Genomic DNA, 24,966 nt, shown 5'->3' with positions numbered 1-24,966 from the left:
GGATCTGGAACCAACTTCCAAGGGAAGTGGTGCTGGCTTCTACCCTGGGGGTCTTTAAGAGGAGGCTTGACAATCACCTTGCCAGGGTCATTTGACCCCAGTATTCTTTCCTGCCATGGCAGGGGGTCGGACTTGATGATCTGCTCAGGTCCCTTCCGACCCTAGGAACTATGAAACAGAGGGGCAGAATGAGGCAGGGAGGAAAGAGAAAAGAGATGAGATATAAAGAGAATGTAAGGGGGAAAGAAGGAGCAAAAGCACAAGCACATGAAAATGAAAACAAATACACTTCAAGCAGAGGATGCAAGTCAGTGACTCAGAGCATTCCTGGGTTTGCAGGCCACAAGGGAAATAGATCTGAGGTCACTGGGACCTTGGGTGGCCAGCTAAGTGAGTAAGATCAAAAAGCTCATGTCCAACATCTCCAGCAAGCAAGATCCCCAAGCAGACACAGGCCACTGAACATGCTCCATGCAGAATCCTACCGAAGGCTGTGGGATTTCTTTTTGATCTCGTTCCAGCACAGATTCATTTCCAAAGCAGTCTGGAGCTTGACAACACTCTGTGGAGTCTGCTGGGTTACACTGGGCAGTCCTGCACCATCTTGAATGGCTTTAACCTAGGCAGAAACACACACATGTCTGACAGATCACCCTCAAAGAGAGCTCATAAGGCTAGTGCCATGCTGAGATCTACCACTGATTTGCCAGGTCTTCTTAGGCCTGTCCATTAACCTTTGTGTGCTGTGCCACAGCTTCTGTAAAAAGGGATAGAAACAATCTTACTTCTCACAGGGGCTCAGGTTGTTAATAATGTTTAGAACATTATGAGGGCTTGGAAGAAGGATGCTATAGCCATATGACACACAGCATACTTCAAGGGGTGCAGGGGTTTGTGTCTATACTCCCAGACATTGTCAGACTGATATCCCAGCATCCCCTTGTTATGGTGCAATAAACTGGCTAGTGTTTGCCACCAGTGTTTTCTACTTTACTGAATAAAACACAGACCCCACACTGCTAACAGCCTGGAAAGACTCCCCCGTACCCCTAGTGGCATGAGCCTGTGTTTTTGGGGTGTGAGGATCACCACCACCATGCAGTCCTGTGTGACCCAGATGTGAAGCAGTGACAGCTGGGAAGTCCTAAGTGACCACAGATGTGTTACAACAAAGTCCCTGTTTTGTGCTGCCTGGCAGACGACAAGCTTCCACCTCCACAGACAGGAGACAGCAGGAAAGGACACTCCCTGACTATCAGGAAGCCATGACTCTGCTCCCTCTCTGCACCCACCCCAGAATGAAGACTAGGCATGAATTCCAGTGAGACATGGTCACAATTAAGCCACGTGAAAGACAGATTGTTTCAGCACTTATTCTCATTCAGAGTCCCTTTCACCAGAGGATCCCCAAGCACTTTACAGTCATTAATTCAGCCTGACAGTCCCCCAGGATCTGAGGAAGCAATATCCCCAACATACAGGCAAGGAAACTGAGGCATTGATCCAACAAGCAATTCCCACGGTGAATCAGCAGCAGTCAAGAAAGAAACCATGTCCCTTGCCTTCCCCGTCTCAGTTATGACCATTAATTCCTTTCACACCAACAGCAAGGGCACAGTCCCTCCTCACTGGAGACACTAAAAAACTAAATCAGATGCAATCCAAAGTGTCACCCAGGCACACTCACGCTGTGTGTTGGGGTTCTGTGGGTAGAAGCCTGGTATTTCCTCACTAGTAGAACACCTTGTTGCCAAAAATGTACGAACCTTTAGCATTTTTCTAGGTGGGAAGTGGCTGTGGTTTTCAGGAGAAAAAGCAACATTTCTCTCCCATTCCGATTTATTAGCCAGGCTCCCAAGTGGCAGTCAGTACCAGGAGCCCTCTTCACCACACAGCACACACTCCACAGACAGAAAGAGCTTCACAAAAGAAGTGTGGCCATGCCTAGGGGGAGTGGCAGTTATCGAAGCAAGCACTGAAGGAGGCAGCAGCTCAGTTTGCCTTTGCGGTGGCTCGTGCTACACATGCAGGGCCGTTAATATTGTAACAAAACTCCGGTCACCCAGAACTATCCTGTTGCTGCCACTGAAGTCACTCTAAACTTCATGGTGGGACTGGGAGTTCTGCTCTCCCATGAGAATAAGGTCCCTTCACTCCTCAAAGCAGGGAAGGGAACCATATCCAACATGAACATCAGGCAGAACTGAATTGCCTACATGACAGTGTAGCCAGGTCACTATGGTAACAGTCACAGCTCCCCAAAGAAGCACTGGGGATACTGAATGGTCACAGAAAGGGAAGGTGCATGGTTTTATGTTTAATCAGAAAACAATTAATTTTATGGCTTCTCAGTCTGCCATGGTATTTCCAGGGGCATCAAGCAAGCAGAGAGAAAACCATCAAACGCTACAGCACAGGAGGCTCAGAAAGAGACACGGAAATCGTTCAAGCTAAAACTCCCACCTGCATATAGGAAATAAATACACTTCACATGCAAGTACACACAACACCAGAAAAGAATGGAGGTTAGCCCTGCGTGTCCCCATGAGAACAAAGGCCAGCCTCTGTCCCAGGGGAAAATGCAAAAGGATCAGGGCTGAGCTGGGGCAACTGTGTAAATAACCCTTCAGGAAACATCATCCTCTCTTGCCTAATTTAGAAAAAAGTCCACAGCACATCTTCAACACATCCTAGGGATAATCCACAATGACAGCAGCCAGAGAGTGGGGGGGAACAAAGCACTCCTACAGCAAGCACCAGTTCACAATGGCTGCAGCTGCAGCGGTGCCTGGATCCTTTTCCCCTCAAAACTCAGACACATCTGAACAGGTTTATTTTCAGACAACACATGCACAATCTTCCCCTACCTGTGCAGGGATCCATGGCATGGCTGCTTGGCTTCTCTCTCACAGGAGAGAACATTGCACCTCAGCTCTTGCTGGGCCATCAGTTAGCTCCAGACAGACCACAGCAGAAGAAGGCAAACATCCCATTCAAGGAAGAGACACAGTGTGCCAGGGCCAGGAGCGGGAGGGTGAGGAGCAGGGTGGGAAGGCTGAGAGGAGCTTGTGGCTGCTGCCCTGGTCGCTGACCCCCCAGGAATCCAGAGGGGGGCGGCAACAGCAGCCGCTTTGCCGTGAATCACAGCTTTGTCCGGGTGGAATTCCACCTCCCTCCAACCTGCCTGTGCCCCCACGGGTGCAAGGGCAGCGGTTTGTGAGCGCATGAGGAAGAAAAAGAGAGGTTGCAGTACATGAGTGTGAGAAAGAGACCTGAATGGACTGTGGAAGACCCTCGACCCCCAGCACCAGCCCCACAGACAGAAGAAAAAACAGTGCTAGACAAGGGGTGTCCACAGCACTAGTAATGGCAATGCTAAGTGAAGACAGGGCCCCTGGAGCAGCAGTGCAGGAGGCTTCCGCCCCCCAAGGTTGCAGGAGTGCTGGGGTGTCAGAGTTGGCTGTCAGATGAAGGATTCCCAGAAACAAAGTACACACAAACTTTGAGCTCCAGGATGGTAAAGGCAAAGGGAGAAGCTGGGACATCCCAGAGCCCCCTGGCAGTGTGAAGGTAGCACGGTGCAATTGAAATAAAAGTTTCTTGGGTTCTACTATATGAGAATGACAAGGGGTGCAAAAAAGACTGCTCTGGATGAGCTGCAGAAGTGTCCTACAGCCATCAGTGCCCTTGCTGATTATCAGTGAAGAAGTGTCTCCTCTTGGCTCACTCCTCTAGGAGGGGGAGCAGAAGCTACCGCGAGTTCCCAAATGGGGTACCACATGTGCACCCTGCATGGGCAGCCAGGACCTCCTTTAAGGACAGACATAACCCCCCAAGCCATATTCACTGCTCGCCAGGCAAGCTGCTGGGGCACCCCCATCCCAATGCCCACACATCAGTGTGAACATTCCTGGGCATGGCTCACACCCCTCTGAGCCAGGCAAAAACAGTTTGTTTTTGCCAGAAGGATTCTGTCCCTGTCCTCTGGAGTCTCCCACAGAGGTCTCAGGAGTTCCTGCAGCTTGGCATTGTTTCCATGCTCAGTTCCTCCTACAGGAATGCTATGAAAAGCTCCCTGTATCATTCCCTCTCCTCCCCTCCTTCCTCTGCCTGTGTCCCTGTCTGTCTGTTGAGCTGTCTCAGCCACTGAGCCCTCTGCTTGCTCTGCCTGCCTGCCCTCTCTACCTGTGCCTTCTCCTGCCATCCCTCTCCATCTCTACCCATTTGTCTCACCCTCTCTCCATTGGGTTGCCCCAGTTGATCCAGGGGCCTCTCATACTGATTGAATTGGCAGGTTGCATACGGGAGGTTCAGAGCTGAAAATCACAGCTCCCCATCATGGTGGGAGTCCACTGTAAACCAAGGACATGAGCATAACCAGCTCCCCGATGGGCTATGCTGTGGCAGGGCAGACACCACATGCTTCGCAGCAGACAGAAGACAGAGAAGTTACTCACACCAGTGACTTAAAAGCAGAGGAAGCCAACTGCTTGGCACCTGTGCAGCAGAGGGCTGGATTTGTTGTAGGAGCCAAAGTCAGGAGAGATGTGGGGCAAGCAATACACAAGCCCAGAGTATTTTCCTACGAGTAGGCCTCAAACATCAGTGTCTCTACAGACTGCTACTTGTTTCAAGCATCTGTAAGACAATGCTTGTATGTTCCCCTACTTAGTTGTACTCCCTCTCCACTCCTTCCTACCCCCAAATCCACCCCAATAGAGGGTTAGATAGACTGTTTGGACTGATCCTCTGCCTGCCCATAGTGGGGGAAAGCCAGTTGAAGAGAGTCGCTTGCTTTTTGCCCTCCTTCCCTCTCACCTTCCCAGTTGCTCCTTGTTGAATCTAATGGGTCACGTTCGAGCTTGCTTACATGCACTTCCTGGTGCTAGCTATCGAACAGCCACCTCTAGTCAATAAGCAGTGAGTCAGAACAAGCCAGGCCCATCTGTGATCTTCACATTTACAGCCCAGCAACTGAGGGGCTGGTTCAGACAGATAGATGCCAGCTTCTCACATCTCCAAGTTCTCCTTCTGGAGTCTTGGCTCTCCCAGGTGAGGCAGGCCACACTTCAAAGGCAAATACACCATGCAGCTAACACAAGTCCAGCTTTGGGCCCCACAATCTCAGCTCCTCACTTTCTGAAGCCAGCAAAAGTCTGGTAATGCTGAGAAAAAAACTACTCAGGCCAAAGGGGCCTAGCATCTCTCTGAAGGAAGCATTGCCATGTTGGGTACAGCCAAGTCCAGCATCCTGTAGGCAACAGAAAAGGCTCAGTGACACTATGTGAAGGAACAGTGAAAGGGAAATGAAGCTTTGTAGCAAACCAGCAATATGGAGATGCAGACAATCCTCTGCAATGGGATAAAGCCCTGGCTTACTCAACTTGGCTCTTTTTTACAGACAAGTCACCAGCAAGCCTCAGACAGCTCAGCACAAAAAGTGCAAGGTAGATACACAGCTAGTGATTCCAGACACAGCCTATGGGAGGTGCACACAGACCAGAGCCCCGCTATCAAGATGGCTTCCTCTTCCTGACAGGCACAGCCACGCAGAACCCCTGCCTGCTCCAAAGCTCAAGGCTGGGATTTTCACAGGCTGAATCCTGAAATCCCAATATCCAGTGCTGCCAATACCCCAAGCGTTCAAAAATCAAGAATCTGGCGCCAAATAATCTTGGTACTTAAAGACAGTGGGCACCTTCTTGGCCTTTGGATTCCAGGACCTTTACACTTACCTTAGTCACTCTGTGAGGGTTAGAAGCTCGCTTTTCAAACACCAACAAAAGGAAACTTGAGATTCTCCTCAAGTCACACAATTCCAAGAGCTGGTACTTCAAGGGAAACACCAAATATTGCAAGAAGTAGCAAAACAAACACAACCAGCCCCTCTCCCAACACACATAAGACACAGCAAGGGAGTTTGATATCCAGAATGGGAACCAGCCCTGCCTGCCTGCTGTCTCTAGCCTGTCTCTACCTGAGAAAACGCTGTGCAGTTGGCAGGTGCCACACGAGTGCAAAGTGTTCTCATTAGGTGAAAGCTCAGAGTGGCAGCAGAGGAGCCAACAGCTACCCTACAACCAAGACTGAGAGAGATGACCATTTGCTACAAATTAAGATATTTGGTGATTGAAATTTAACAAAGTGTTATTCCACAAGTTCGGCACCTTTACCTGAGACTGTGGGTGAGAAGTGCTGCTGGGATCCGACAGGTCTGCTGCGCGCCACTCATGACATCGTGGGAGAGCGTAGGGGCATTCCTGCCTGACCATCGGCTGCATCAGAACAGAAGTTCATGGGGATGGAGATAACTCTGGGCCCAGGCACCTGAAACACAATGTGAAAGCCATTGGACCACCTCTCATACCCCATCACTGAGAGATGGCTGGTGTTCAGCCAGAGAACTAGACATGCACAGTAGCCAGTTCCAGATGCTTCTGAGGAAGACGCAATTCCTCCACAATGCATGCACATGCATTATACTGCATCCTGGGCCAAGACATAACTTCCTGACCCCTGCTGCTGACCAGCTTCCATCTTGATGCCTGAGGACTAAAAGGACTCATTGTTTTTATCCTAGAGCTGGTGTTGCCTTTTCATAGAAAAATCTTATCCTTTCCTGAAACTTAAAAAGCAATTTGCTTTAACAAAATCCTGGGGTAGTGAGTTCCATGCTGTAAAACAGGTCTTTTCCTTAGACTACAAGTGAGAGAGAGTGCTGTAGTGCTTTAAAATGAGAGGAGCCAAAAATTGCCAGGGGCACTAGGAGCACTGTCTGCATTTATGTTCAAGTGTTTCAAAGTGTATTATTCCTGCCCCTCAGTAATTAGAAGAAAGATTAATTGTAGGACTAGTCTACAGCCCCAGACGCATGCATGCACTACAATACAGCCAAGTGCTCCATAATGAATCAGCAAGACAAGGCATTTTTTAATGTATAATCAAAATAGTTCACACTGGTCTCTCACTCACCGCACTTATCTCAATCTCTACTTCTGCACTGCTTCTAAACTTCTGTTTACACACCAAAGCGCAATAAACTAGGAACCTTTCTTTGAATAAGGACAAAAATATTCTACAGACCCAAGTACTGCAACTTAGGTTCCAAAGGGAAAAAGAACAAGATAGCAGCTTGAGCAGTGCATAGTTTGCATTATCATTCCATGGCACTTTCACAGAAGGCGCTCACTGTGCTTTACAACCACAAATGAATGCTCACAGCAACCCATGAAACGGTGATCCTTATACTGTTCCAGTCTATGAAAAGCTAAGGTAAGCTAATACACACACGTTATATGATTTGCCTAAGGTTGCAAAACACCAAACAAGCTGGGACACAATCATTGCAACTCTAAGCTCAGACAGGACCAGTGCCAGGAAAGGAGCAGATCAATTAATTCATAACTAAAGGGGATTCATTTTGTACAGAATTAGTGTACAAAAGGATATGCATACCACATCAGCTGTACAGGTCTGACACTCTAGGGGTCAAGGCCTTGACAAACAGAATAATATCTGAACGCTGCACACAAGGGGTTAAGCCTGCCCACTGCAGCATCGAAGGATTCTTCTTTCTAAGGTTTGACCCACACGTCAAAGCTGTTCCCCCTCCCTCATGAAACAATAATATAGCTTCAGCCAGCAGCCATCACTTTCAAGTGATAATGGGACTGTTTCAAAGGTAGTCTGTGAGAGAAAAAGGAGAAGTAATGCAGTTTGAAGAAAGTGCAGCTACCTCCCTCGAGGCAGATGTCTGTCTCACATGGCCCCACTCAGAACAAGTGAGGAACTTTCTGATGGATTCTCGAAGAACAGAAACAGGCAGCACACACTGCAAAGGCTCCAACAGAATTGCACAAGTTGGCAAGGGGAAAGTCCCTAGGCCATAGCACTTTCTGGCTCTTTCCTTTCTCTATTCCTTTATTCAGTTTGCTTCCAATATGACTACTGCACATATTCAGAGTACAGCTCATCCTATTATACTTTCTTAAATTTGTTAGCAGTTACTGGATACATAATTTCCTCCATATCCAGTGAAACAACCAGTTTTGATCTGTCCATCATACCAGTCTTGTCACCTAACTTCCTGCCCATCTACATGGGCACTGGATATGTACTGAAGCTATCCTGTACTGGTCCTGGATTCTTCTAGCTCTCCTCTTCAACCCTGGAGGGAGTTATGTAGGTAATACATCTACAGCTAGAGCTTTCTGAACTCAGCAGCACCTTATGTACTCCAGTGAAATGATAAATGACTTCTGCCTAATGCATTAGCACTGCTAGGATCTGGATTCTCCCACTTTGTCCCACACACTTCCGCTTTGAAAGCTCCTGACAGAACAGGATGTGTGCTGCTCCTCCTGCTTTAGGTACCAGCCAGGCAGGTCACTTAGTGGGACTGAAATTCAGAGGGCCTGGATATCTGGGCATTAGTCTATATTGCACGCTACTGTACAGCTGGAAAAGCAGAGTCCTTGCACCAGTAAGAAAGACCACTGTGCAGTCATTGTGCCTGCAGTGCAAAGGGCTGCTTGTGTTTTCCTCAGTTTCCTAACGAAATAGCCTCTGTTGCACAGTACAATGGGGATACAGTGAGACATTCTGGAGTCAGTACTTAAGCAGCCACCCTGCAGGAAGCAATGCTCGCCACCCACTCTGGAACATGCAATCAATAGAGCTTCCCATTCCAGCCATACTGCGATGTAACACATGTGCAGCTTTAAGGACATAACCCTCACATTCCTGTACCTTGCTTTTGCCGCAACTCTTGTGCATGGGACAGACGCTGCTTTGAGGTGAGGTCATGGGGCTAATTCTAGGGCTGGAGGATGCACTTTTGGCTCCATGTTCCCTAGGAGATGTATTGACAGCAGAATGGCTAGGTCCACCCAACTCCTCATAGCAGCTGGATTCAGTCATGCACACCTCACAGTCATGTGGGGCAAGCACAACTCCTCCTGGCGCCTTCTGCAACAGTACAAAAGCTTTTCTGACTCAGTGCCCACAGAACTAGATAGGGTTTGAAGTACAAGCGATAGTCCTAACCATTTGATTCCTGCACCACAACCTCAACTGTGTCCTAGGAAAATCAGGCAGATTCACTGCAACACCTGTCCACACCGTTTTAAGGCAAGGATTAAACAACTCTCAGCCCCTCTGAAGTATCAGTGACAGCATGCACGTGGAACATGAATATATTAGGAAAATAACCAAATGGATTTCCACCCAAGATAGAGAAAAAGACATTTAGCGGAAGGGATTAGGCTGCCATAAGGACTTAGGGGTGAAGTCAACAGGCAGATAAAATCATTTGACCAGTCAGATAGATGTCCATTGAACACCAGCAAATGGACTTCTGGCACCTGTGAATACATGGACTATGGGGGTACTATTGAATTACAAGGGTACTTTAAAAAAAGATTTAACAGTGGACACCTTGGTTAAGAGGACACTCCAAGAAGAAAGGGCAACTTCAAATGTTCAAAGACTGTTCTCATGAAGGAAGAAAAAAAAGATATCGCTTAGGGTGACGAGAGCAAAATGAGAAGCAAAGAGTAAAATTAAATAGGGGATACTTAAGTTGACTAACGGAATGAGAGTTAGGTCTAGGATGCTATAGAACTGCCTCCCATGGGAAGTGTGGCAGCCCCTTCAATCAAGCTATTTAAATGAGACTAGACAGGTTAAGCTACTGTACTGCAGAAACAACCCCACGCTGTAGGATGCTGCAGCTTTGCATCAGCCGAGAACCCTCCCATTTCTCCATGGCATGGTCCTATGGAGAGAGTGCTTTACAGATCCACACCCAAGTGGAGAAGAATGAGAATAAACACTTTCTGTGAGGTGAGATAAGTGATCTTTACATTGGCCTTCTGTACACAGAGAATCATAGAAGCATTTTCATGGTGACAGTTCCAGGGTCCTGCCCTCACTCTAAAGGCACATGATAGAATGAGGCATGGGTAGCCCCACTGCATTTGTGTAGCTGCTCATGCACTGGGGCGTGATAAGAAGCGTACAGCTTTGCTATAAAATCCCCTTCCTCAATCATTCCTAGGGCTCTATAAAAACAGCCTACTAATACCACCCAGAGCTACATTCACTAATCACTCAGCGGGCTCTCACCCTACCAGAAGGGTCCAGGAGCTGTCTGATGGTCATGTTACTAGCAAAAAAGTTAGAGGCAACAGGAGGAGATACATATACTGTGAGCATGTGGACACACATACAGCTTCCACCTCAGCTAACTACAGACACTGAAAAAGCCCGAGGCTGAATCAATTCAATCTTTGCAGGTTTGTCTAAGCTGCATAGCTTGAACCAATAAGCAAGTGAACAGACATTCATTTTTGATTCTGGAAATGCAGCCACATGCCTGCAGTGACCCAAGCCAGAAGCCAGGAGGCGCTAGAACATGGCTCCCTGCTCAGATGAAGCAGACAGCTTGGGCCATGGCTAGCCCACCCACCCCACAAGGGGGGGAGGAGGGCTTGCAGGGGAGATGCAAAACATCTTGGGATGCTGGGGTACTGTGAGTTGACTTGAATCTGGAGGGGATCTGAAACAAGTGTAATAAACTGATTTCACCTAAATCAGTTAAGTCTGATACTACATCCATCCAGGTTTATCTTAAACCTGTTTTGGCTATTTTGAAGGCAGTTTATGTACCATGAACTTCTGTTTTAGAGATTTGAACTAGTTTCTGATCATTTATCCTAGTTTGTGTGTAATTTCTGTCCCTCCTGGAACAAGGTACTATCCAAACAGTCCCTCTGATCTGCACAGAGGGACTCAGGGAGTTTGTGGCCTGAGACACAAAAATTGTGTGAGGACAGTTTTTCCCTTGGCTGCAACGTTATACAGGAAGGGCAAGGTCTGAGGCCTTTGAGAATAGGAGTTTCTGAATTTAGAGACACGTAAGTGCAGGGCAAAGCCTTTCCTCAGAGATACATGCCCCCAGCAGTGACACAGGCCTCTCACATGACACTAACTGGCCCTTTCCCTAGCGGCCAGTGCCCCAGCAGAAGTTGCTGGGCTTATTTCTTCAGGTCACAGTAAGTTTAAAATTACATGCAGACAGCAGTGATACCCATTTCAGGAAGCTGCTATATGACTTCAAAACACATTTACAATTGAGCCACATTTATCATCAGTTAAAGCTGAGGCAAAAAAATAGACCTGCTTAGAAATAAGGAAGGCAAGAATCTTAGTATTACCAGGATACCTGGATGGTGCTGTGTTAATGGAGTTCCTAAATAAACTGGATGCTCTTAACAGATTTTTTTCTTCTTGTACAAGCTGCACCAGTGACAAATCAGCAATGAAGGGACTAGCCCATTACACTGCTTTTCAGTTGGTCTGACAAAAGAGGCATAATAGGCCTTGCTAAACCAGTTCTGGATCAGCCTCTAGAATATGGCTTAGTGCTTCACTCAGGAATCTATTTATTGCTTCTACTTACAACTCCATTGCAGCAGAATCTGTTGATTTGATCAAGTGGCAGCATTTAGGCAAACAAAATGTGCTGAATGGGGTAAGCCCTTTGCATCATCGCCCACTCATTTCCAGCAGCAATACATCTCTCACATCCATGAGGAAGATGACTGATCCCTGCCAAAATATGTGCTGAATAAAAAGCAAGTGGTATTTCTTTGCTGATGCCTGTAGCCACTAGTTGGCACCCAGAAGCATGAGATGTGATCGCCTTTAAATAAGGTCCTGAGCCAAAGCCAGGTTCAGACTCCCCCCAAATCAGTAAGGAAGCCATCTTGAGATGAACTCTGCAGCAGATCTAGAGTGCCCTAACCAAACCCCCAGATTAAGCACCTGCAGCTTTTACAGAAGTTTAGATGTGGACAGCAACTGTGAAGTGTACTTTACAAGCCAATGTATTTCTAGCCCAAAACCTGTTTTCAGTCACAAGCATCCTCAAAAATCTTCCTTCTGGACTCAGACTTTCAATTTGGGGTCTTGCCCTACATTATGGCAAAAGTTTGAGTCAAGGCAGTTTGGCCATTACTTTTAGGTATGGAAATACAAACATATTGTCTGCTGCCAAAAACATTAATGACTTCTGCTTTCTAACTTACTGCACAGCAGAAGAACTAACGCCTTTGCTCAGCATGCCTGGAGTCCCCAGAGGGGAAAGGTGGGAGGGTTTAGGGCACATGAAAGTTCAAGTGCCATGTTTATGCACAAGCAGTAGGAGCTTTTGTTTCAGTTTAGTTGCATGCTGCCAAAGGAAGCATTCCCAAGCCATCAAAGATCCTTGGCTTCCCTTGAGACTGCAACAGCACATCTTGTTCCAGAAGAAGTTGCCTGCTGCACATGCAATAAGTAATTTATGCCAGAAATCCAGACCCAGGGGCTCCTTCTCATGACTTCACTGGGGCTAGGAACTGATGGCAGAAGAACAAGAAGGCACCGCTGTCTAGGAAGAGGGCCAACTAAACAGAAAATGAAAATGAAATGAATGTCTTTCATCTTCTATCTTCTTGCATATTGGTCATTCACTGTATACAACCCTCTCCCTTTTTGCTCAACTCAGAAGGAAGAAAAAGACCACAAGCAACCCCCCACATGAGGTCTTTCCACTTTCCTCCATAAGTGCTGCCAATTGTCACACCTGGAATGTAACTGGTTTCAGTCCTAAAAATGGAACATCAGCTGACTGGAACTTGTAGCTCCTCTCTCTCACTTCAGTAGGGCTTGGCTCTTAAGGAAGAAGAAAACACCTATTTCCCAACTCAGATAAGCATATTAGCATCTGAAGTACTGAAACACTAAATATGCATAGGTCACACCTGCTCTTTCAAAGTAAAACAAAAGCTCTGATAGAACCAGGATCTCTGCTGGGCCATAGAAAATGTTTAGATTTACTTAAGAAAAACTTTTAGCCTGATCCAGTGTCTAAGGAGCGGTAGGGCCTGATATTAATAGAACTGATAGCACTCTGTGTCTCCCTGAAGACCTACTCAGCATCTTGCAGGGACATCTTATACCCCATGTTGGAGACGAGGGAAAGAGATAGGACTGAATAACTGGCACGGAAGGGAAGCATCTCATGGAGATCTCTGCACTTCCCATACATGACAGCAAGAAAGAGCACAGCCTAAGCTAAAGAAGGCTCAGGCAAAGAAACTGAACAAGCAAAAGACAGGCACTGCCTAACTGAACACTTCCACAGTAGCCTAAGCAGGCAGGCTTGCAGGAACCTGGGCCAAATGCTATTTACTATTCCTCTTTGCCTGATTAAAAAGTAACCCCTAGTATATTGTGTGGGGGGAGGGGGACATTATTTCACAACCCCTTCTAAGCTTAGAAGTCTTCCATGCTACTTTCTCCTTAAACCCCACTTATCTCTTCTTACCCTATCTTTTAGATTAGGAATTATTTTTATTGCAGAAGCACCTAGAAGGCCCTGCAAGGGACCATGATCACAGCTGGGCCATCTAGATATTACTGCAATAAAAATAGTTCCTAATCTAAACATGAAGATAGGTCTAGCCCAAAGACCTCACAACCAATGCAGCCAACAGGCATAAGGGTGGAAGGAGAATGTATTATCCCCATTATACAGATGAGGACAGAGGCACATACAAAAGTGACTTGTCCAAGGTTAAGCTAGAAGTTTGAAGCAGAGTCAGGAACTGAAGCAAGATCTCTAGAATGCACTTCTTACCTCAAGAACCTCTTTCCTCTTGCTGTATAGATTAACTGCTATCCCCAGTCTTCTCTTTGTCCTATTTTTGATAATGTAAGCTCTTAGGTCCCTGTTCTTTAAGGGAGGACATGTGTCTTCCTGCACTATGGAAAATCCATCTTCTGTGTTCCATGCTCTACTGGTGTTTTCTAATCACTTGTGGTTTCCAAACTTCCTAAAGTCGTGGAACTCTTTCGTATCACCTCTTCTACCACGTAACTCCGACGTCTGGCTCTGCAGGCTGCACAAGCCAACCCGGAGCCGGGAGCCTTGCCCTTCCATGGTGGCACACTGCCTTCTGATCCAATCTACCATTACCTCCTATCTTTTTGTGGAACCCAGGGTCCCAGGGAACATGGTTCGAAAACCACTGGAACACACTAACCACGCAACATAGTCAAATGAAGATTTTTCTACGTTCTGGCTTCCTGCACACTTAATACTTCATTCTCAATGTAAGTTTAACATATGGTTTTGGGCACTGAGTAGACTGGCCCCAAACCACTCAGCCCTTTTAAATATCTAGTAACAGCATTCAGTTTCCTGACCTTGGAAAGCAATTAATTTTGTAGGCAGACTATCTGCTGCACAAAGTAATATTGTCTTTTCTTTCCCTAGGAAGTATAAATGTTACCTTGTTCTTGTATTAAAGGACATGGTAAAGGTAAGGGGACTGATGAGTTTTCATTCAACTCATCAGCACTCATCTTGGTGTTTATATACGTATGGAAATAAAGCTGTTTGAAAAGTGGATTCCTTCTGCTCTGCATGTCTCATTACACATGATTTACAAGTCTGCTTTTGTGCTTTTATCACTGGCACCCAGCCTGAAAGAGGCTCTGCATGCATCCTTCAAAATATCAGTCTCAAATCTGCTGGGCATTTTTTTTAAACTTAAGCCTTCCATTCTATTTTAACTTAGTTATTTAACCCCTTGATCATGTTACTCTATTTTTAAAGAGGTGTTTGAATTGATCAGCATTTACGGTCAGTCAAATCTATTTTATGCAGCATTCAGTATAGCTGGTTTATATGCTCCAGACAGCAACCTGGAAAAAAGGAGGCCCTACTCTCACTTTTGATTAACAGAGAAAACCTGGACACAGCGTTATATTACGGTGAGCAATGCCTTGAAGCATCAATGTACACGTCACTAGAAAAGGAACATTTCAATATTATGTGCGCTCTAGGGCACTTGGCTCTTTCCTATTGGACCAATCACATGCTTGCTATCTCCAGGGTCCTGAGGGTGCTGGCACAAACCACCGGAAATGGGAATATGCACTACTGGGAACTGTTAGAGTCAACATGCACCCATGCAAAATGGGAACCCCAGGACATAACAGACATACACATGCAACAAGTCTGCCAGGGAATGAAAATCCTCATGGCACTGCATACGAGTACTGGAAACTCGCAAGCATCCCAAGCCCCATCCTCTGCATATAGGGAAAGGTAAACCTTCGCTTTCCAGGCAATCCAGAAATTTTATTCTAAAGACTCCCCAGAGAACAAACTCTGGCAGCTCAGGAGACAGAACAAGCAAAGCAAAGCACAAAGTGAAGGCCTCTGTCTTGTCTTGGGGAACATGGAAGTCTAAAGACCTGATGTGATTTAAGAAACACAAGCAAGGCGCTGAGCATTGCTTTCCTAGACAGCAAACACAACACGGAAAAACCTGAGGGCAAATCAACATGTCTACCCCTTTCTGGCACCACTGAGCATGCTTCTTGACAAAGAAGCCAGAGCAATACCCTGCATTAGTAAACCCACTGCTAGAGCTACATGATTGCCTGGCCATGGGAACAAGAGAAAGCTGCTTTGGGAGATATTAGAAATAGGGACTCATTTGAGAGACAAGTGATATTTACAAGTGCCAGACAGCCCCCAGTCTTGCTCTTTATTTGCCTAGGCTGCCATGTCAGTGAAGGAGGTCAAGCCAAAGGTCTCTCAGCTTTGGAAAAAAGTATCCTAGGTCTTTCTCCACATGCTTCTGAAGCAGAGGTGATGGGTTCTGGAAATAATCTTGGCTAGTCCTCCATGAGCAGAAGGGTACTAATTGTATTATGGGTCTCAATGGAGGAGAAATCAAGTAAACGGGTTGGGGGAGGGGAGAGAATGGGAAAATGGAAACATTGTAGACTGAACAAGGAAGTGAATGAAAGGCCAGAGCTGGGGCTATGGTATCTTGATTTTAGCCTGATCTCAGCTTATCACTTGAGACATACTTTAGACTCTGCTTTGCCCTCCAGGCCAATATTGTAAGGAGAAGGTGAGAAGGCCACCATACCTTGCTCCAAGCAGCCCTTCATCTCACTAGAGCATGTCTATCTGGGTAAATACACCTCTAATTTTAAAAAAAAATCACTGTCTTTGGTTCAACTGTGATGTTTGGTACCACTGCTTGTCTCATGAATAGGTATCCACCTACCATTCTCTGTAGAATCAAAGTCTTGGCTCATTCCCCTTCTCTCCCCACATCCTTTCCCCTCCCCTCTTCTTTTCCATGCAAGTTTCCCCACATGCACATATATGGACTATATGAACGGTGTTACCGTGAACAGACACATAGACACATACTCCCACAGCACATATCAGAGGCTAGCCCTGCCTTGCTATTTTTCCCTTTCCCTGCAGAGCCAGGATCTGGTTGGGAAGCAGTTTATATGTGGCCTACCTTCTGATTCCTCCAGGTCTGAAATGCAAGCAGCAGCTGGGCTTCAGAGGTAAGGATTGGGGCTGCCTCTGTGAATCAGCAAAGAAGTCCCTGTGACAGGGATGCATGCTGAGGCTCAGAGCTGCTGTGTGCACGCTCTCACTGTCTCTCCTCCTCCAGCACCCCGTGCTGCTGTGTTGCTATGCAATCATATCACCAGGAGTAACAGCATCTCTCCAGCCTTAGGCAGATATACCCTTGATTTGGCAAATGCAAGAGGAACAAGGACAGATCTGCAAAGTGCCTGGACCTTTTGGAAATTAATCCCAGGGAGGGAAGAAAGAATAAAACGGGAGATGCAGAGGAAGAGACGTACACAGGAGGAGGAGGAGACAAAATACACATGGAGACAGAGGGGGAGACAGAAATACAAATACACACAAAGGCACGAAAGCCTGACCTCTGGAGACCTGATACAGGCTGCTGGATTCCCACAATCTCTTGACTGCCTGGTAATGTCTTTTGACAACATTTCTGAGGCAGTCAGGATGTGTGTGTGGGGGTGGGGGGGTTTCTCATGTTCAGGTGCAAATGTCCATATTTTTAACCCTGGAAATTGCTACATGATTTTTCATTTAAGCAGTAGGAGGATTGGGATATTTGGGATGTTTATTTTACTTGTAATACAGGAAGTAAAGACTTAAATAAATATGTAGCTGTGGTTAAAGGCCAAACAAAAAAAATCACTTATTTTAAAACACATTTTTGTTTTTGGAAAAGAAAAATAGCTAGAGCCAGAATTGGGAGCCAACTCTCCCCAAATGTGGGTATAAAATCCTGATCTGAACTTTGCCAAGTTCAGTGATGTTTAAATTCAGCCCACTGGAGACAGGGCTCAAGCTGCTGAATTGGCTGTGAACCCAAAGGAAGACAGAGGGGTTTGGATTTTAGTCCGTATGTCAAAGTTGCAGTTACATTTTGCACTTCTCTAATACCTTCCACTTGAGGGTCTGATAAAATATCCTGGTGCCAAAAATACTATTCTCTAATTAGGATTAGGGAAAACAAAGCACTATACATTTGCAACCTGTGCCAAGCTGAGGTCACAGCTAGACTGCAGAGTGGGCTCTAGTTGATCCACAAGACTCTCTCCGTCTCTCCCTAAAATAATTAATGCTCTGAAAATAGCAACCCAGTGCCCCCTAAGGCTCTCCTCTGCCTTCCAAGAGCCTATTCAGGCCTATCATGTTAAGTTTTCTAAGTATTAAGTCATGGGTCTATAGAAATAGTATTGCCTTCACAGCTCCTTCTGCTTACAAAGGCCACCCTTCTTATGATATTCATCACGACTGGGAAAACTTCACTGCAACTGAAAATGAAGGCCTGGTTCCCTAATAAATGGCCAGACCTGTCAGAATGAGCAGAACTTTGGCTATTCATGATTCCACAGTGAAATACTGTCTATTCCCAACTGAGACATCCCTCACCTGTAGAAATGGAAGATGCTGCTGACAAATTACACCAAATCTGGGCTTCTTGTGGTAGCCCATAATCTGTAATCTGGACTGTTAATGTCAGAGTTATTTAGTATATGGTTACCTGATGGAATTACTTTTTGGCAGCTGCAGTAAGCATTATTTTTGGATTGAGACCCCCCAATATGTGCACACAAGATGGTTTTACTTCCAAACCTAAGTGAATCAATACAAGTGTGATTAAAGGAGAGGACAGCAATACAAAATGACCAGTGCTCACATTACTCGCACCCTTCTGAGAAAGGGACCCAAACCAAGGGAGGTAAGAGTGAAGATTCTGAAGTTATTTTCTTCCCAGATAGCCCTGTGATGGAAAGCATAATTTATAGGGTGTTACAGAATTATAGAAGCATAGAAAATTATGGTTGGAAGGGACCTTGCGGGGGGGGGATCATCTAGTTCTCCCCCACCCCTGCTTAAAGCAGGACCATCCCCAATTAGATCATCCCCAGCCAAGGCTAGCTGGGTCTTAAAAATTTCCAAGGATGGAGATTCCACAGCCTCTCTGGGTAACCTGTTCCTGTGCTTTACTACCCTCCTGGTGAGAAAATTCTTGCTAATATCTAACCTAAACTTCCCTTCTGCAACTAGAGACTGTTGCTCCTTGTTCTATCATCTGCCACCACTGAGAACAGCCTAGCTCCATCCTCTTTCAAATCCCCCTTCAGGTGGTTGAAGACTACTATTAAATCCCCTCTCCGTCTTGTCTTGTCTAGGCTAAATAAGCCCAGTTCCCTCAGAATCTCCTCAGAAGTCATGTCCCTCACCACTTTTGCTGCCCTTTGCTGGACCCTCTCCAATTTGTCCATACCTTTTCTGTAGTGAGGGGCCCAAAACTGAACACAGTACTCCAGATGTGGCCTCACCAGTGCTAAATAGAGGGGAATAACCACTCCTCTTGACCTACTGGCAACACACCTACCAATGCAGCCCAGCATATCGTTAACTCTGGCAACTAGGGCACACTGCTGGCTCATATTCAGCTTGTCCACTGTAACCCCCAGGTCCTTTTCTCCAGAGCTGCTGCCCACTAAGTCAGCCCCTAGCCTGTACTGGTGTATGAGATTGTCCCATCCTAAGTGCAGGACTTTGCACTTGTCCTTGTTGAACCTCATGAGATCTCTTTTGGCCTAATCCTCCAAGTAATACCCACATCACTTTGTGCATATTTATAGTGGGGAGCATCCCCTTTTTTATGACTAAGCATTTTAGAACCTAGTTATTTTGGGGTGGCACTTCCTATGGGTTAATTTCAAATTCTACCTTAAGCTTATTAGCATATTCAGTTACCTACTATAATACTACTTGTGGTTTATCCTGATAGCTGCCTAGAACAGAGGTAGGCAAAATATGGCTGGCTGACCAGATCCAGCCTTCCAAAGGATTTTATCCAGCCCACAGTGAGTCCCTTGGCTCTGTCCGACCTAGGTACAGCCATGACGCGTGCAGCTGGCCCTGCTGCCCCCAAGTGTGCAGTGGGGCTGGGGCAGCACAGCAGCTGAATATGCTTCCTGGCAGCCCCCATACCAGCAGTTCCTTCTGTCTCCACTGCCACTGCCGGACCTGGCGCTGCTGCCCAGGCACCCTAGCCCATCTGCCCTGCACCCCCCGCCAGGAGTGCCAGATGGAGTAGGCAAGGTCACCAGAGTCCGGCCTGGGAGCCACACAAGCAGGGTGCGCTTGGCTGGCCAGAGGGATGTGGCCACAGGCAAGGAGTGGCATGTAAGAAAGAGGACAGGTGGATAGGGCTGGCGCTGTGACTAGGACCGCAGGGTGGTGACAGAGCAGGGCTGGGACTCAGAGCACAGCCATGATCCACTCTTTGCATGTCCTTGTTGCACCAATTCAGCAGGCAGGGAGGGGAAGCTATGAATGTAACTAGCTAGAAAAAGGGAGAATTGTTTCAAAATAAACAGCATGTGATCTGTGCCACCTGCACACAGGGAGAAATTTATACATGAAGCAACAAGTAACACTTTGACCATAGGGGCTTATAGCACAGTTCCCCCCCAGAACGAATAAAATAATCAGTAAAGTAGGTGCATACAGGCCTCCCTCCTTTAGCTACCCTTCCAATAGCTTCCTGTAAACATTTCTATTGTTGTTATGGAATTTATGAAACAATATTGGGTAGTTTGGAAAATCATACAGTCTTCAGACCAACACTGTCAACTTCTACACCAGGGGTCAGTAACCTACAGTCTGTGTGCTGGACCCAGCCCACAGAGCCATTTTATCCAGCCTATAAACATGGGGCTTTGGTGGCATTTAAGGGCAGGGGACTTTGGTAGTAGTTGTTATCTGTTGCTATGGTGGGAGCTGCAGGGCCTTTTCGCTGGTTGCTGTACAGAAAAGCAGTTGTGGTGGTGGGCTCCTAGCCCCCACTACCTTTTTTACCTTGTCAGTCTGGCCTGCAGTCTTTACAGGTTGCTGGCCACTGCTCTACAGAGTCTTATTTTCCATCTTACCAACCCTTTAGTTTCATTTGTATAAAATGTATAAAGCAACAGTGTATTGTTGGGGGGGGAGGGGAGGTTTGGAAAAAATGCAGGGTGTAGAAAGGTCAACCAGCCACAGCACGGTGCAAACTACACCATTCCACAACAAGAGACTTTCCATATCGGGAAGCAGTCTTGTACTCCATACTGAAACAAAGAAAATGAAAATGGAGACATGACAACATGGATAAGCGTGATGAGTACACACCAATCTGCCCACTCCTAGTTATGGGTGCACACCAGATATACAACCATACAGAGAAAATCCTTTATACAGCTTTCATCACCAAAGGGTTGCCAAAGCACAGCAATGCAATACAACTGGCCTATATTATTGATAATCCAGGGACAGGTAAAAGCAGCCATAAACTTCTATTGCAACAATTTAGGTTGATATGTTGCAACAAACCAAGGATCTCAGATGAAAAGTAGGCTCCACAGCCAGGAGTATAATTAAAATGCCCCGTGGTACCCAGTGATAGGTCATAACTGCGACATGCAGCCTAGCACTTCACAACTCAGACAGCAACAAAGGAGACAAGCTCAGAAAATGTCATAGATACACCCTTTTATTTAAGCAGTAAAACTTTAAATTTGATGCAAAAGTTTATGGAAAGCTACCATAATATTTGCAAAAGATGAATGATGTGTTGAGACAACTGACTGTCTTGCAAGGATGTGAATTGCTGAATTCTGTATGAGGTGTGTTCTAGAGACAGCTTAATACAGGAAAACCCACAAAAGAATCCAGCTTCCAAAAGACAGTTTATTGTCTGTTCCAAATTGTTGTAGATTTACAAGGGTCTTGGCCTTTCCTTTCTCTGTATAGTAACAAAAAGCCTGGATAACAATATTAAGATGCAAGTCCATTGACAAATGTGATGGCTGTATAACAGTTAAGTATATAACACAACTCCATAAAAGATTAACATACTTCAGATCTGTGTTCCACCACAATGAAACCAACATGCAGGTAAAGAATAGTACAAATTAAAGAAATATGCCAATGACCATCAAACCACAGTCCATTCTGATCTTCATGTCAACATAACTGAACTGAATACAGGACAATCTCAAAACTCATGTCTGAGATGTACCTGACCATCCACAATATCAAGGCTAATATCCTACTAATCAATGAAAGCACCAACACTCCACCACTCCTGTTTCCAACCGAAATTTTCAGCTCCTGATAGAATATATATTGAAAGTCTACTTAACTCAATTTGTTTTCTCTTCTCATTTCTTCTAGTTGTTAATTTATTTCCTCCAAAACAGTTCTGTCTATACTTACCTTCTCCTAGGACAAAGAGAATCACATACGCACTCACTCTTTCATGGAACACATTGGTATCATCCTCTGGAATTTTCACAGGCCTCCTTCCATTGAAGAATGCAGGGGATCTCCCTTCTAGACTCACCAGTCTTGCAGTTGGATGCAAATCTATTAATTTACAAGAATATGTAAAGTCCTGCTGATTTGAGTGCAGGGGAAATCAAAGAACCTAATTCCAGCCAAAAAGACACTGATTCTGGCTAGCTGCTCAGAGTGAAAGTGCAACAATATAATTCAGATATAGGGAGTGCCCTCTCTGAGTACTTTCTAAAAACATCAGTAATTAGGCCCAGCACATGCACAGAAAGGCAGCTAAGAAGGATTCACTTCTCTTACCTAAGAAGTTCAACCTGCATCACTTTCTGAGTGCATTAGATAGGCAGGCATGCTTGTAAATAAGAGCCCAGAGTACCTTATTACAGGGCAAGGAAGGAAACTAAAACTGGCGGTCCTGACAGACTTTGGACCAAAAAGATTCTGACTCCTTGCTCAGACACCACACCATAATGAACTTAGTTTATCTAAGTAAGTGCTGTCAAATAAATTACTCTCCCTCCCCAGCACTGATAAGCAGCAGATTCTATCCTGTCAACACTTTACATTAATGCATTTAGAAAAGCACCAGAGCCTTTCCTAATGGTACTTTACCTGCGCAGAACAAATACAAGCAGACAGATGACACATGCTCAGGAACAGAGCTGCCTCCCTTTGTGCTTGCCCCTGTGTAACAACTGAAATGGCCCTAACTGAATAAGGAGAAATGAAAAAAGACTACAGAGGGGAAAATGTTTCTGAGCGAAGTGCATCAAAGAGCATGGGGTGGGGGTAGAAAAGCATGTAATAGGAAAAAGGGGGGAGAGGAATAAAAAGGACAGAGAAACTGGAGCAGGGGAGGGGGAGAGAAAGACAATGATAGAAAGGGAAATAAAAGCAAGGGGAAATGAGAGAGAGAGGTTGACAGCTGGCTTTCACTAGCTTTTTGTTCTTCAAAGGCTGTCAAGCATGTTTATGCTGCATCTCTCCATCCCCCTCCCTATTCACTGGGCTTTGTACAAGGAAGAGGAGGAGAGTGCTCACACAGGAGCTGCTGAAAATTCACTTAGACACAGAGCAGAGGTGCCCTAGGAAAAAGGAAACTGCTCAGTGATCTGTATACAGTGAACCATGATGGGAATGTTGCAAACCCAGAAAGTCAAAAGAGGGCCACCAGCACATTTCCAGACATCACACTTTTCTTTGGAGAGATCACATCCAAGGCTTGCTAGAAACCTCACTGTTGAAACTGAGCAAAAATAGTTCATGTGCTAAAAAGAAGTACAAAGAAAATTCTAACTCTGCACATACACAGTGCCTAATGGGAGAGTCATGTTTTCAAAAGAACCTACATACCTTTGGAATTTAAATCCATTGACTGCCATTTGTACTTAGGCACTTAAGTGAACCAAGACACTTCTGGAAATGGGACTTAGTCTTCTGAGTCACTTCTGCATCACTGCAAACTCTATTGTTAGCCACTAAGACTCAATTCACTGACAAGATAGAAAAGCACCATCACCAACAAGGCTGTGATGTAAAAATCGCGGTTCGTTTCTCGGGAGGCGAAAAAAAACCCTTCAGCCACAGACACACTCTATTAGCAACACAAAAGGTATATATTTGCAAATAGGGTCAGAGAGAGAGACAAAAGATCAAACACTCTGCTGCCCCTGAGGGAAACTGCCCAGCTGGCTTTATCCCCTCTCTCCTGACCACGTGTGCAGAAGGAGGAACTTTTACAACTCATTTCCGATTCATACAAACATGTATGTGAATACGTCGAATCATACGTCGCATGTGTATTATAATTAACTACTTAAGTATGCGGGGCGGATAGGCTTATATGTATTAATTCATTACGCATGGGCAGACAGTACCTGAGGTTACAAAAGTCTGAATTTTCCTTGCTTCAAGGCTAGAACTGCAATTTACTCTTTTCTGCATGAGAAAAGCTGAGGAGTATATGCTTTACTGTAACAAAGAGATAGTAACTTTGCAAAACAAAGAGGGAGTGATACCTTAATACAAAGAGCTCTCAGTAGCTCTCCCAGTTCTCTCACCAGGGAGGGCTGACAGCTGCACTGTTTTAACAAGACTTATTGATAATGCATTTTTAATAATATTTCTAACAGCTGGAAACCACTACCCCAAATTTAGAAATAAAAACCAGGCACAGAGAAATTAAGTTTAGTCACAGGAAGTCTGAATTCTGTCTTGAGTCCCAGTTCTGTTTTGACCCCAACCCTATAGTTATTCCTGTGCTTAACTTTGGAACACTGAGTAACTTCAGTGAAGTGCACAGAAATTACATACTTCAACAAGTGTGACTGGTTGCAAATCTGGGCATTACCTGGAAGCTGTAACAGGTGTTTTCCATGTGTGGAGGAAAAAAAAAACCCCTGCCATACCTCCCTCTCAGAAGCTGCTGCACCATATTAACCAGCCTTCTCAAGTATTTTTTATTAGTGACAGACCATGGCTTTGCTGAGTGAAAGGTTTCCTGGTGGAAATGAAACTCTTGACCAGGTAGGTCTGACTGTATAATTAACAGTCTCTCTTCTTCCCTCACTGTGTGCACAAAGATTAGCCATACATCATTTTGTCAGAGCCTGGGAGGTGACTGCCCAGGACTGGGGTTTAGAACTGAGCTTTAATTCAGGGATAAAAGGGAGCTGAGAAAGGAGATGATGGTTGGAGTCAGTGGTAGAGCCTAAATTCTATTGATAAAGGGTACTGAAGTGAGCACTAATTATTTTCCTTTGGTACCAGTTAGATGCTATTAGAAGACATCACGAGCACACATATTGGCAGTTGTTAGAGCTGGAATCCAAGCCTCAGAGGTTCAATTTCCTGAGTGGCTACAGCTGTACCACCTTCTAAATCCTTGGTCCTGATTTATTCATGGCATTAGGAATGCAAAATACAAGCACAGGGAAGTAGGCCAACAAGAGAATAGAAAGCAGGAACAGGAGGAACCAGTTTCTTCTTTCCAGCGGAAAACAGGTTGAAATTGTTAACTCTTTCACAACATACTAACAGAATCTGAAGAAGCTATGCTAGCTGTGGAATAAGACCCCAATTAATAAGAAAAGCAAAAATCAGCTCTCTGTGTCTGCTAATTAAAATTTGGTTGTGCTGGGAGAGGCTAAGGTAGCTTCAGAAAACAGTGCAGTTTAACTCTACCAGGAGGGATCTGCATTTTC

At 45.5% G+C, this 24,966-nt stretch overlaps 1 protein-coding gene across 3 annotated transcripts in view; it reads right to left on the bottom strand.

Moving 5' to 3' along the window:
* Positions 1-22,956, bottom strand: part of DRP2 (dystrophin related protein 2) — a 50,515-nt gene extending 27,559 nt beyond the window's left edge. The window contains exons 1-4 of one of the 3 annotated variants that reach the window (XM_090061455.1): positions 22,376-22,956; positions 21,723-21,835; positions 6,174-6,327; positions 486-619 (exon numbers count right to left, since the gene is read on the bottom strand). In XM_090061455.1, coding sequence (XP_089917581.1) covers positions 486-619; positions 6,174-6,281 — 242 coding nt within the window. In that variant the 5' untranslated portion in view covers positions 6,282-6,327; positions 21,723-21,835; positions 22,376-22,956. Of the gene's footprint in view, positions 1-485; positions 620-2,867; positions 2,997-6,173; positions 6,328-16,379; positions 16,691-21,722; positions 21,836-22,375 lie in introns of those variants that run through there. The other 2 variants (XM_090061454.1, XM_090061456.1) reach the window with 2 other exon arrangements.
* Between the last annotated feature and the right edge of the window lie 2,010 nt (positions 22,957-24,966).

This window comes from Crocodylus siamensis, chromosome 8 (genome assembly GCF_052110815.1).
Source record: "Crocodylus siamensis isolate JL-2025a chromosome 8, ASM5211081v1, whole genome shotgun sequence".
Taxonomy (NCBI): domain Eukaryota; kingdom Metazoa; phylum Chordata; order Crocodylia; family Crocodylidae; genus Crocodylus; species Crocodylus siamensis.
This window is presented reverse-complemented; position numbering and strand designations above follow the sequence as displayed.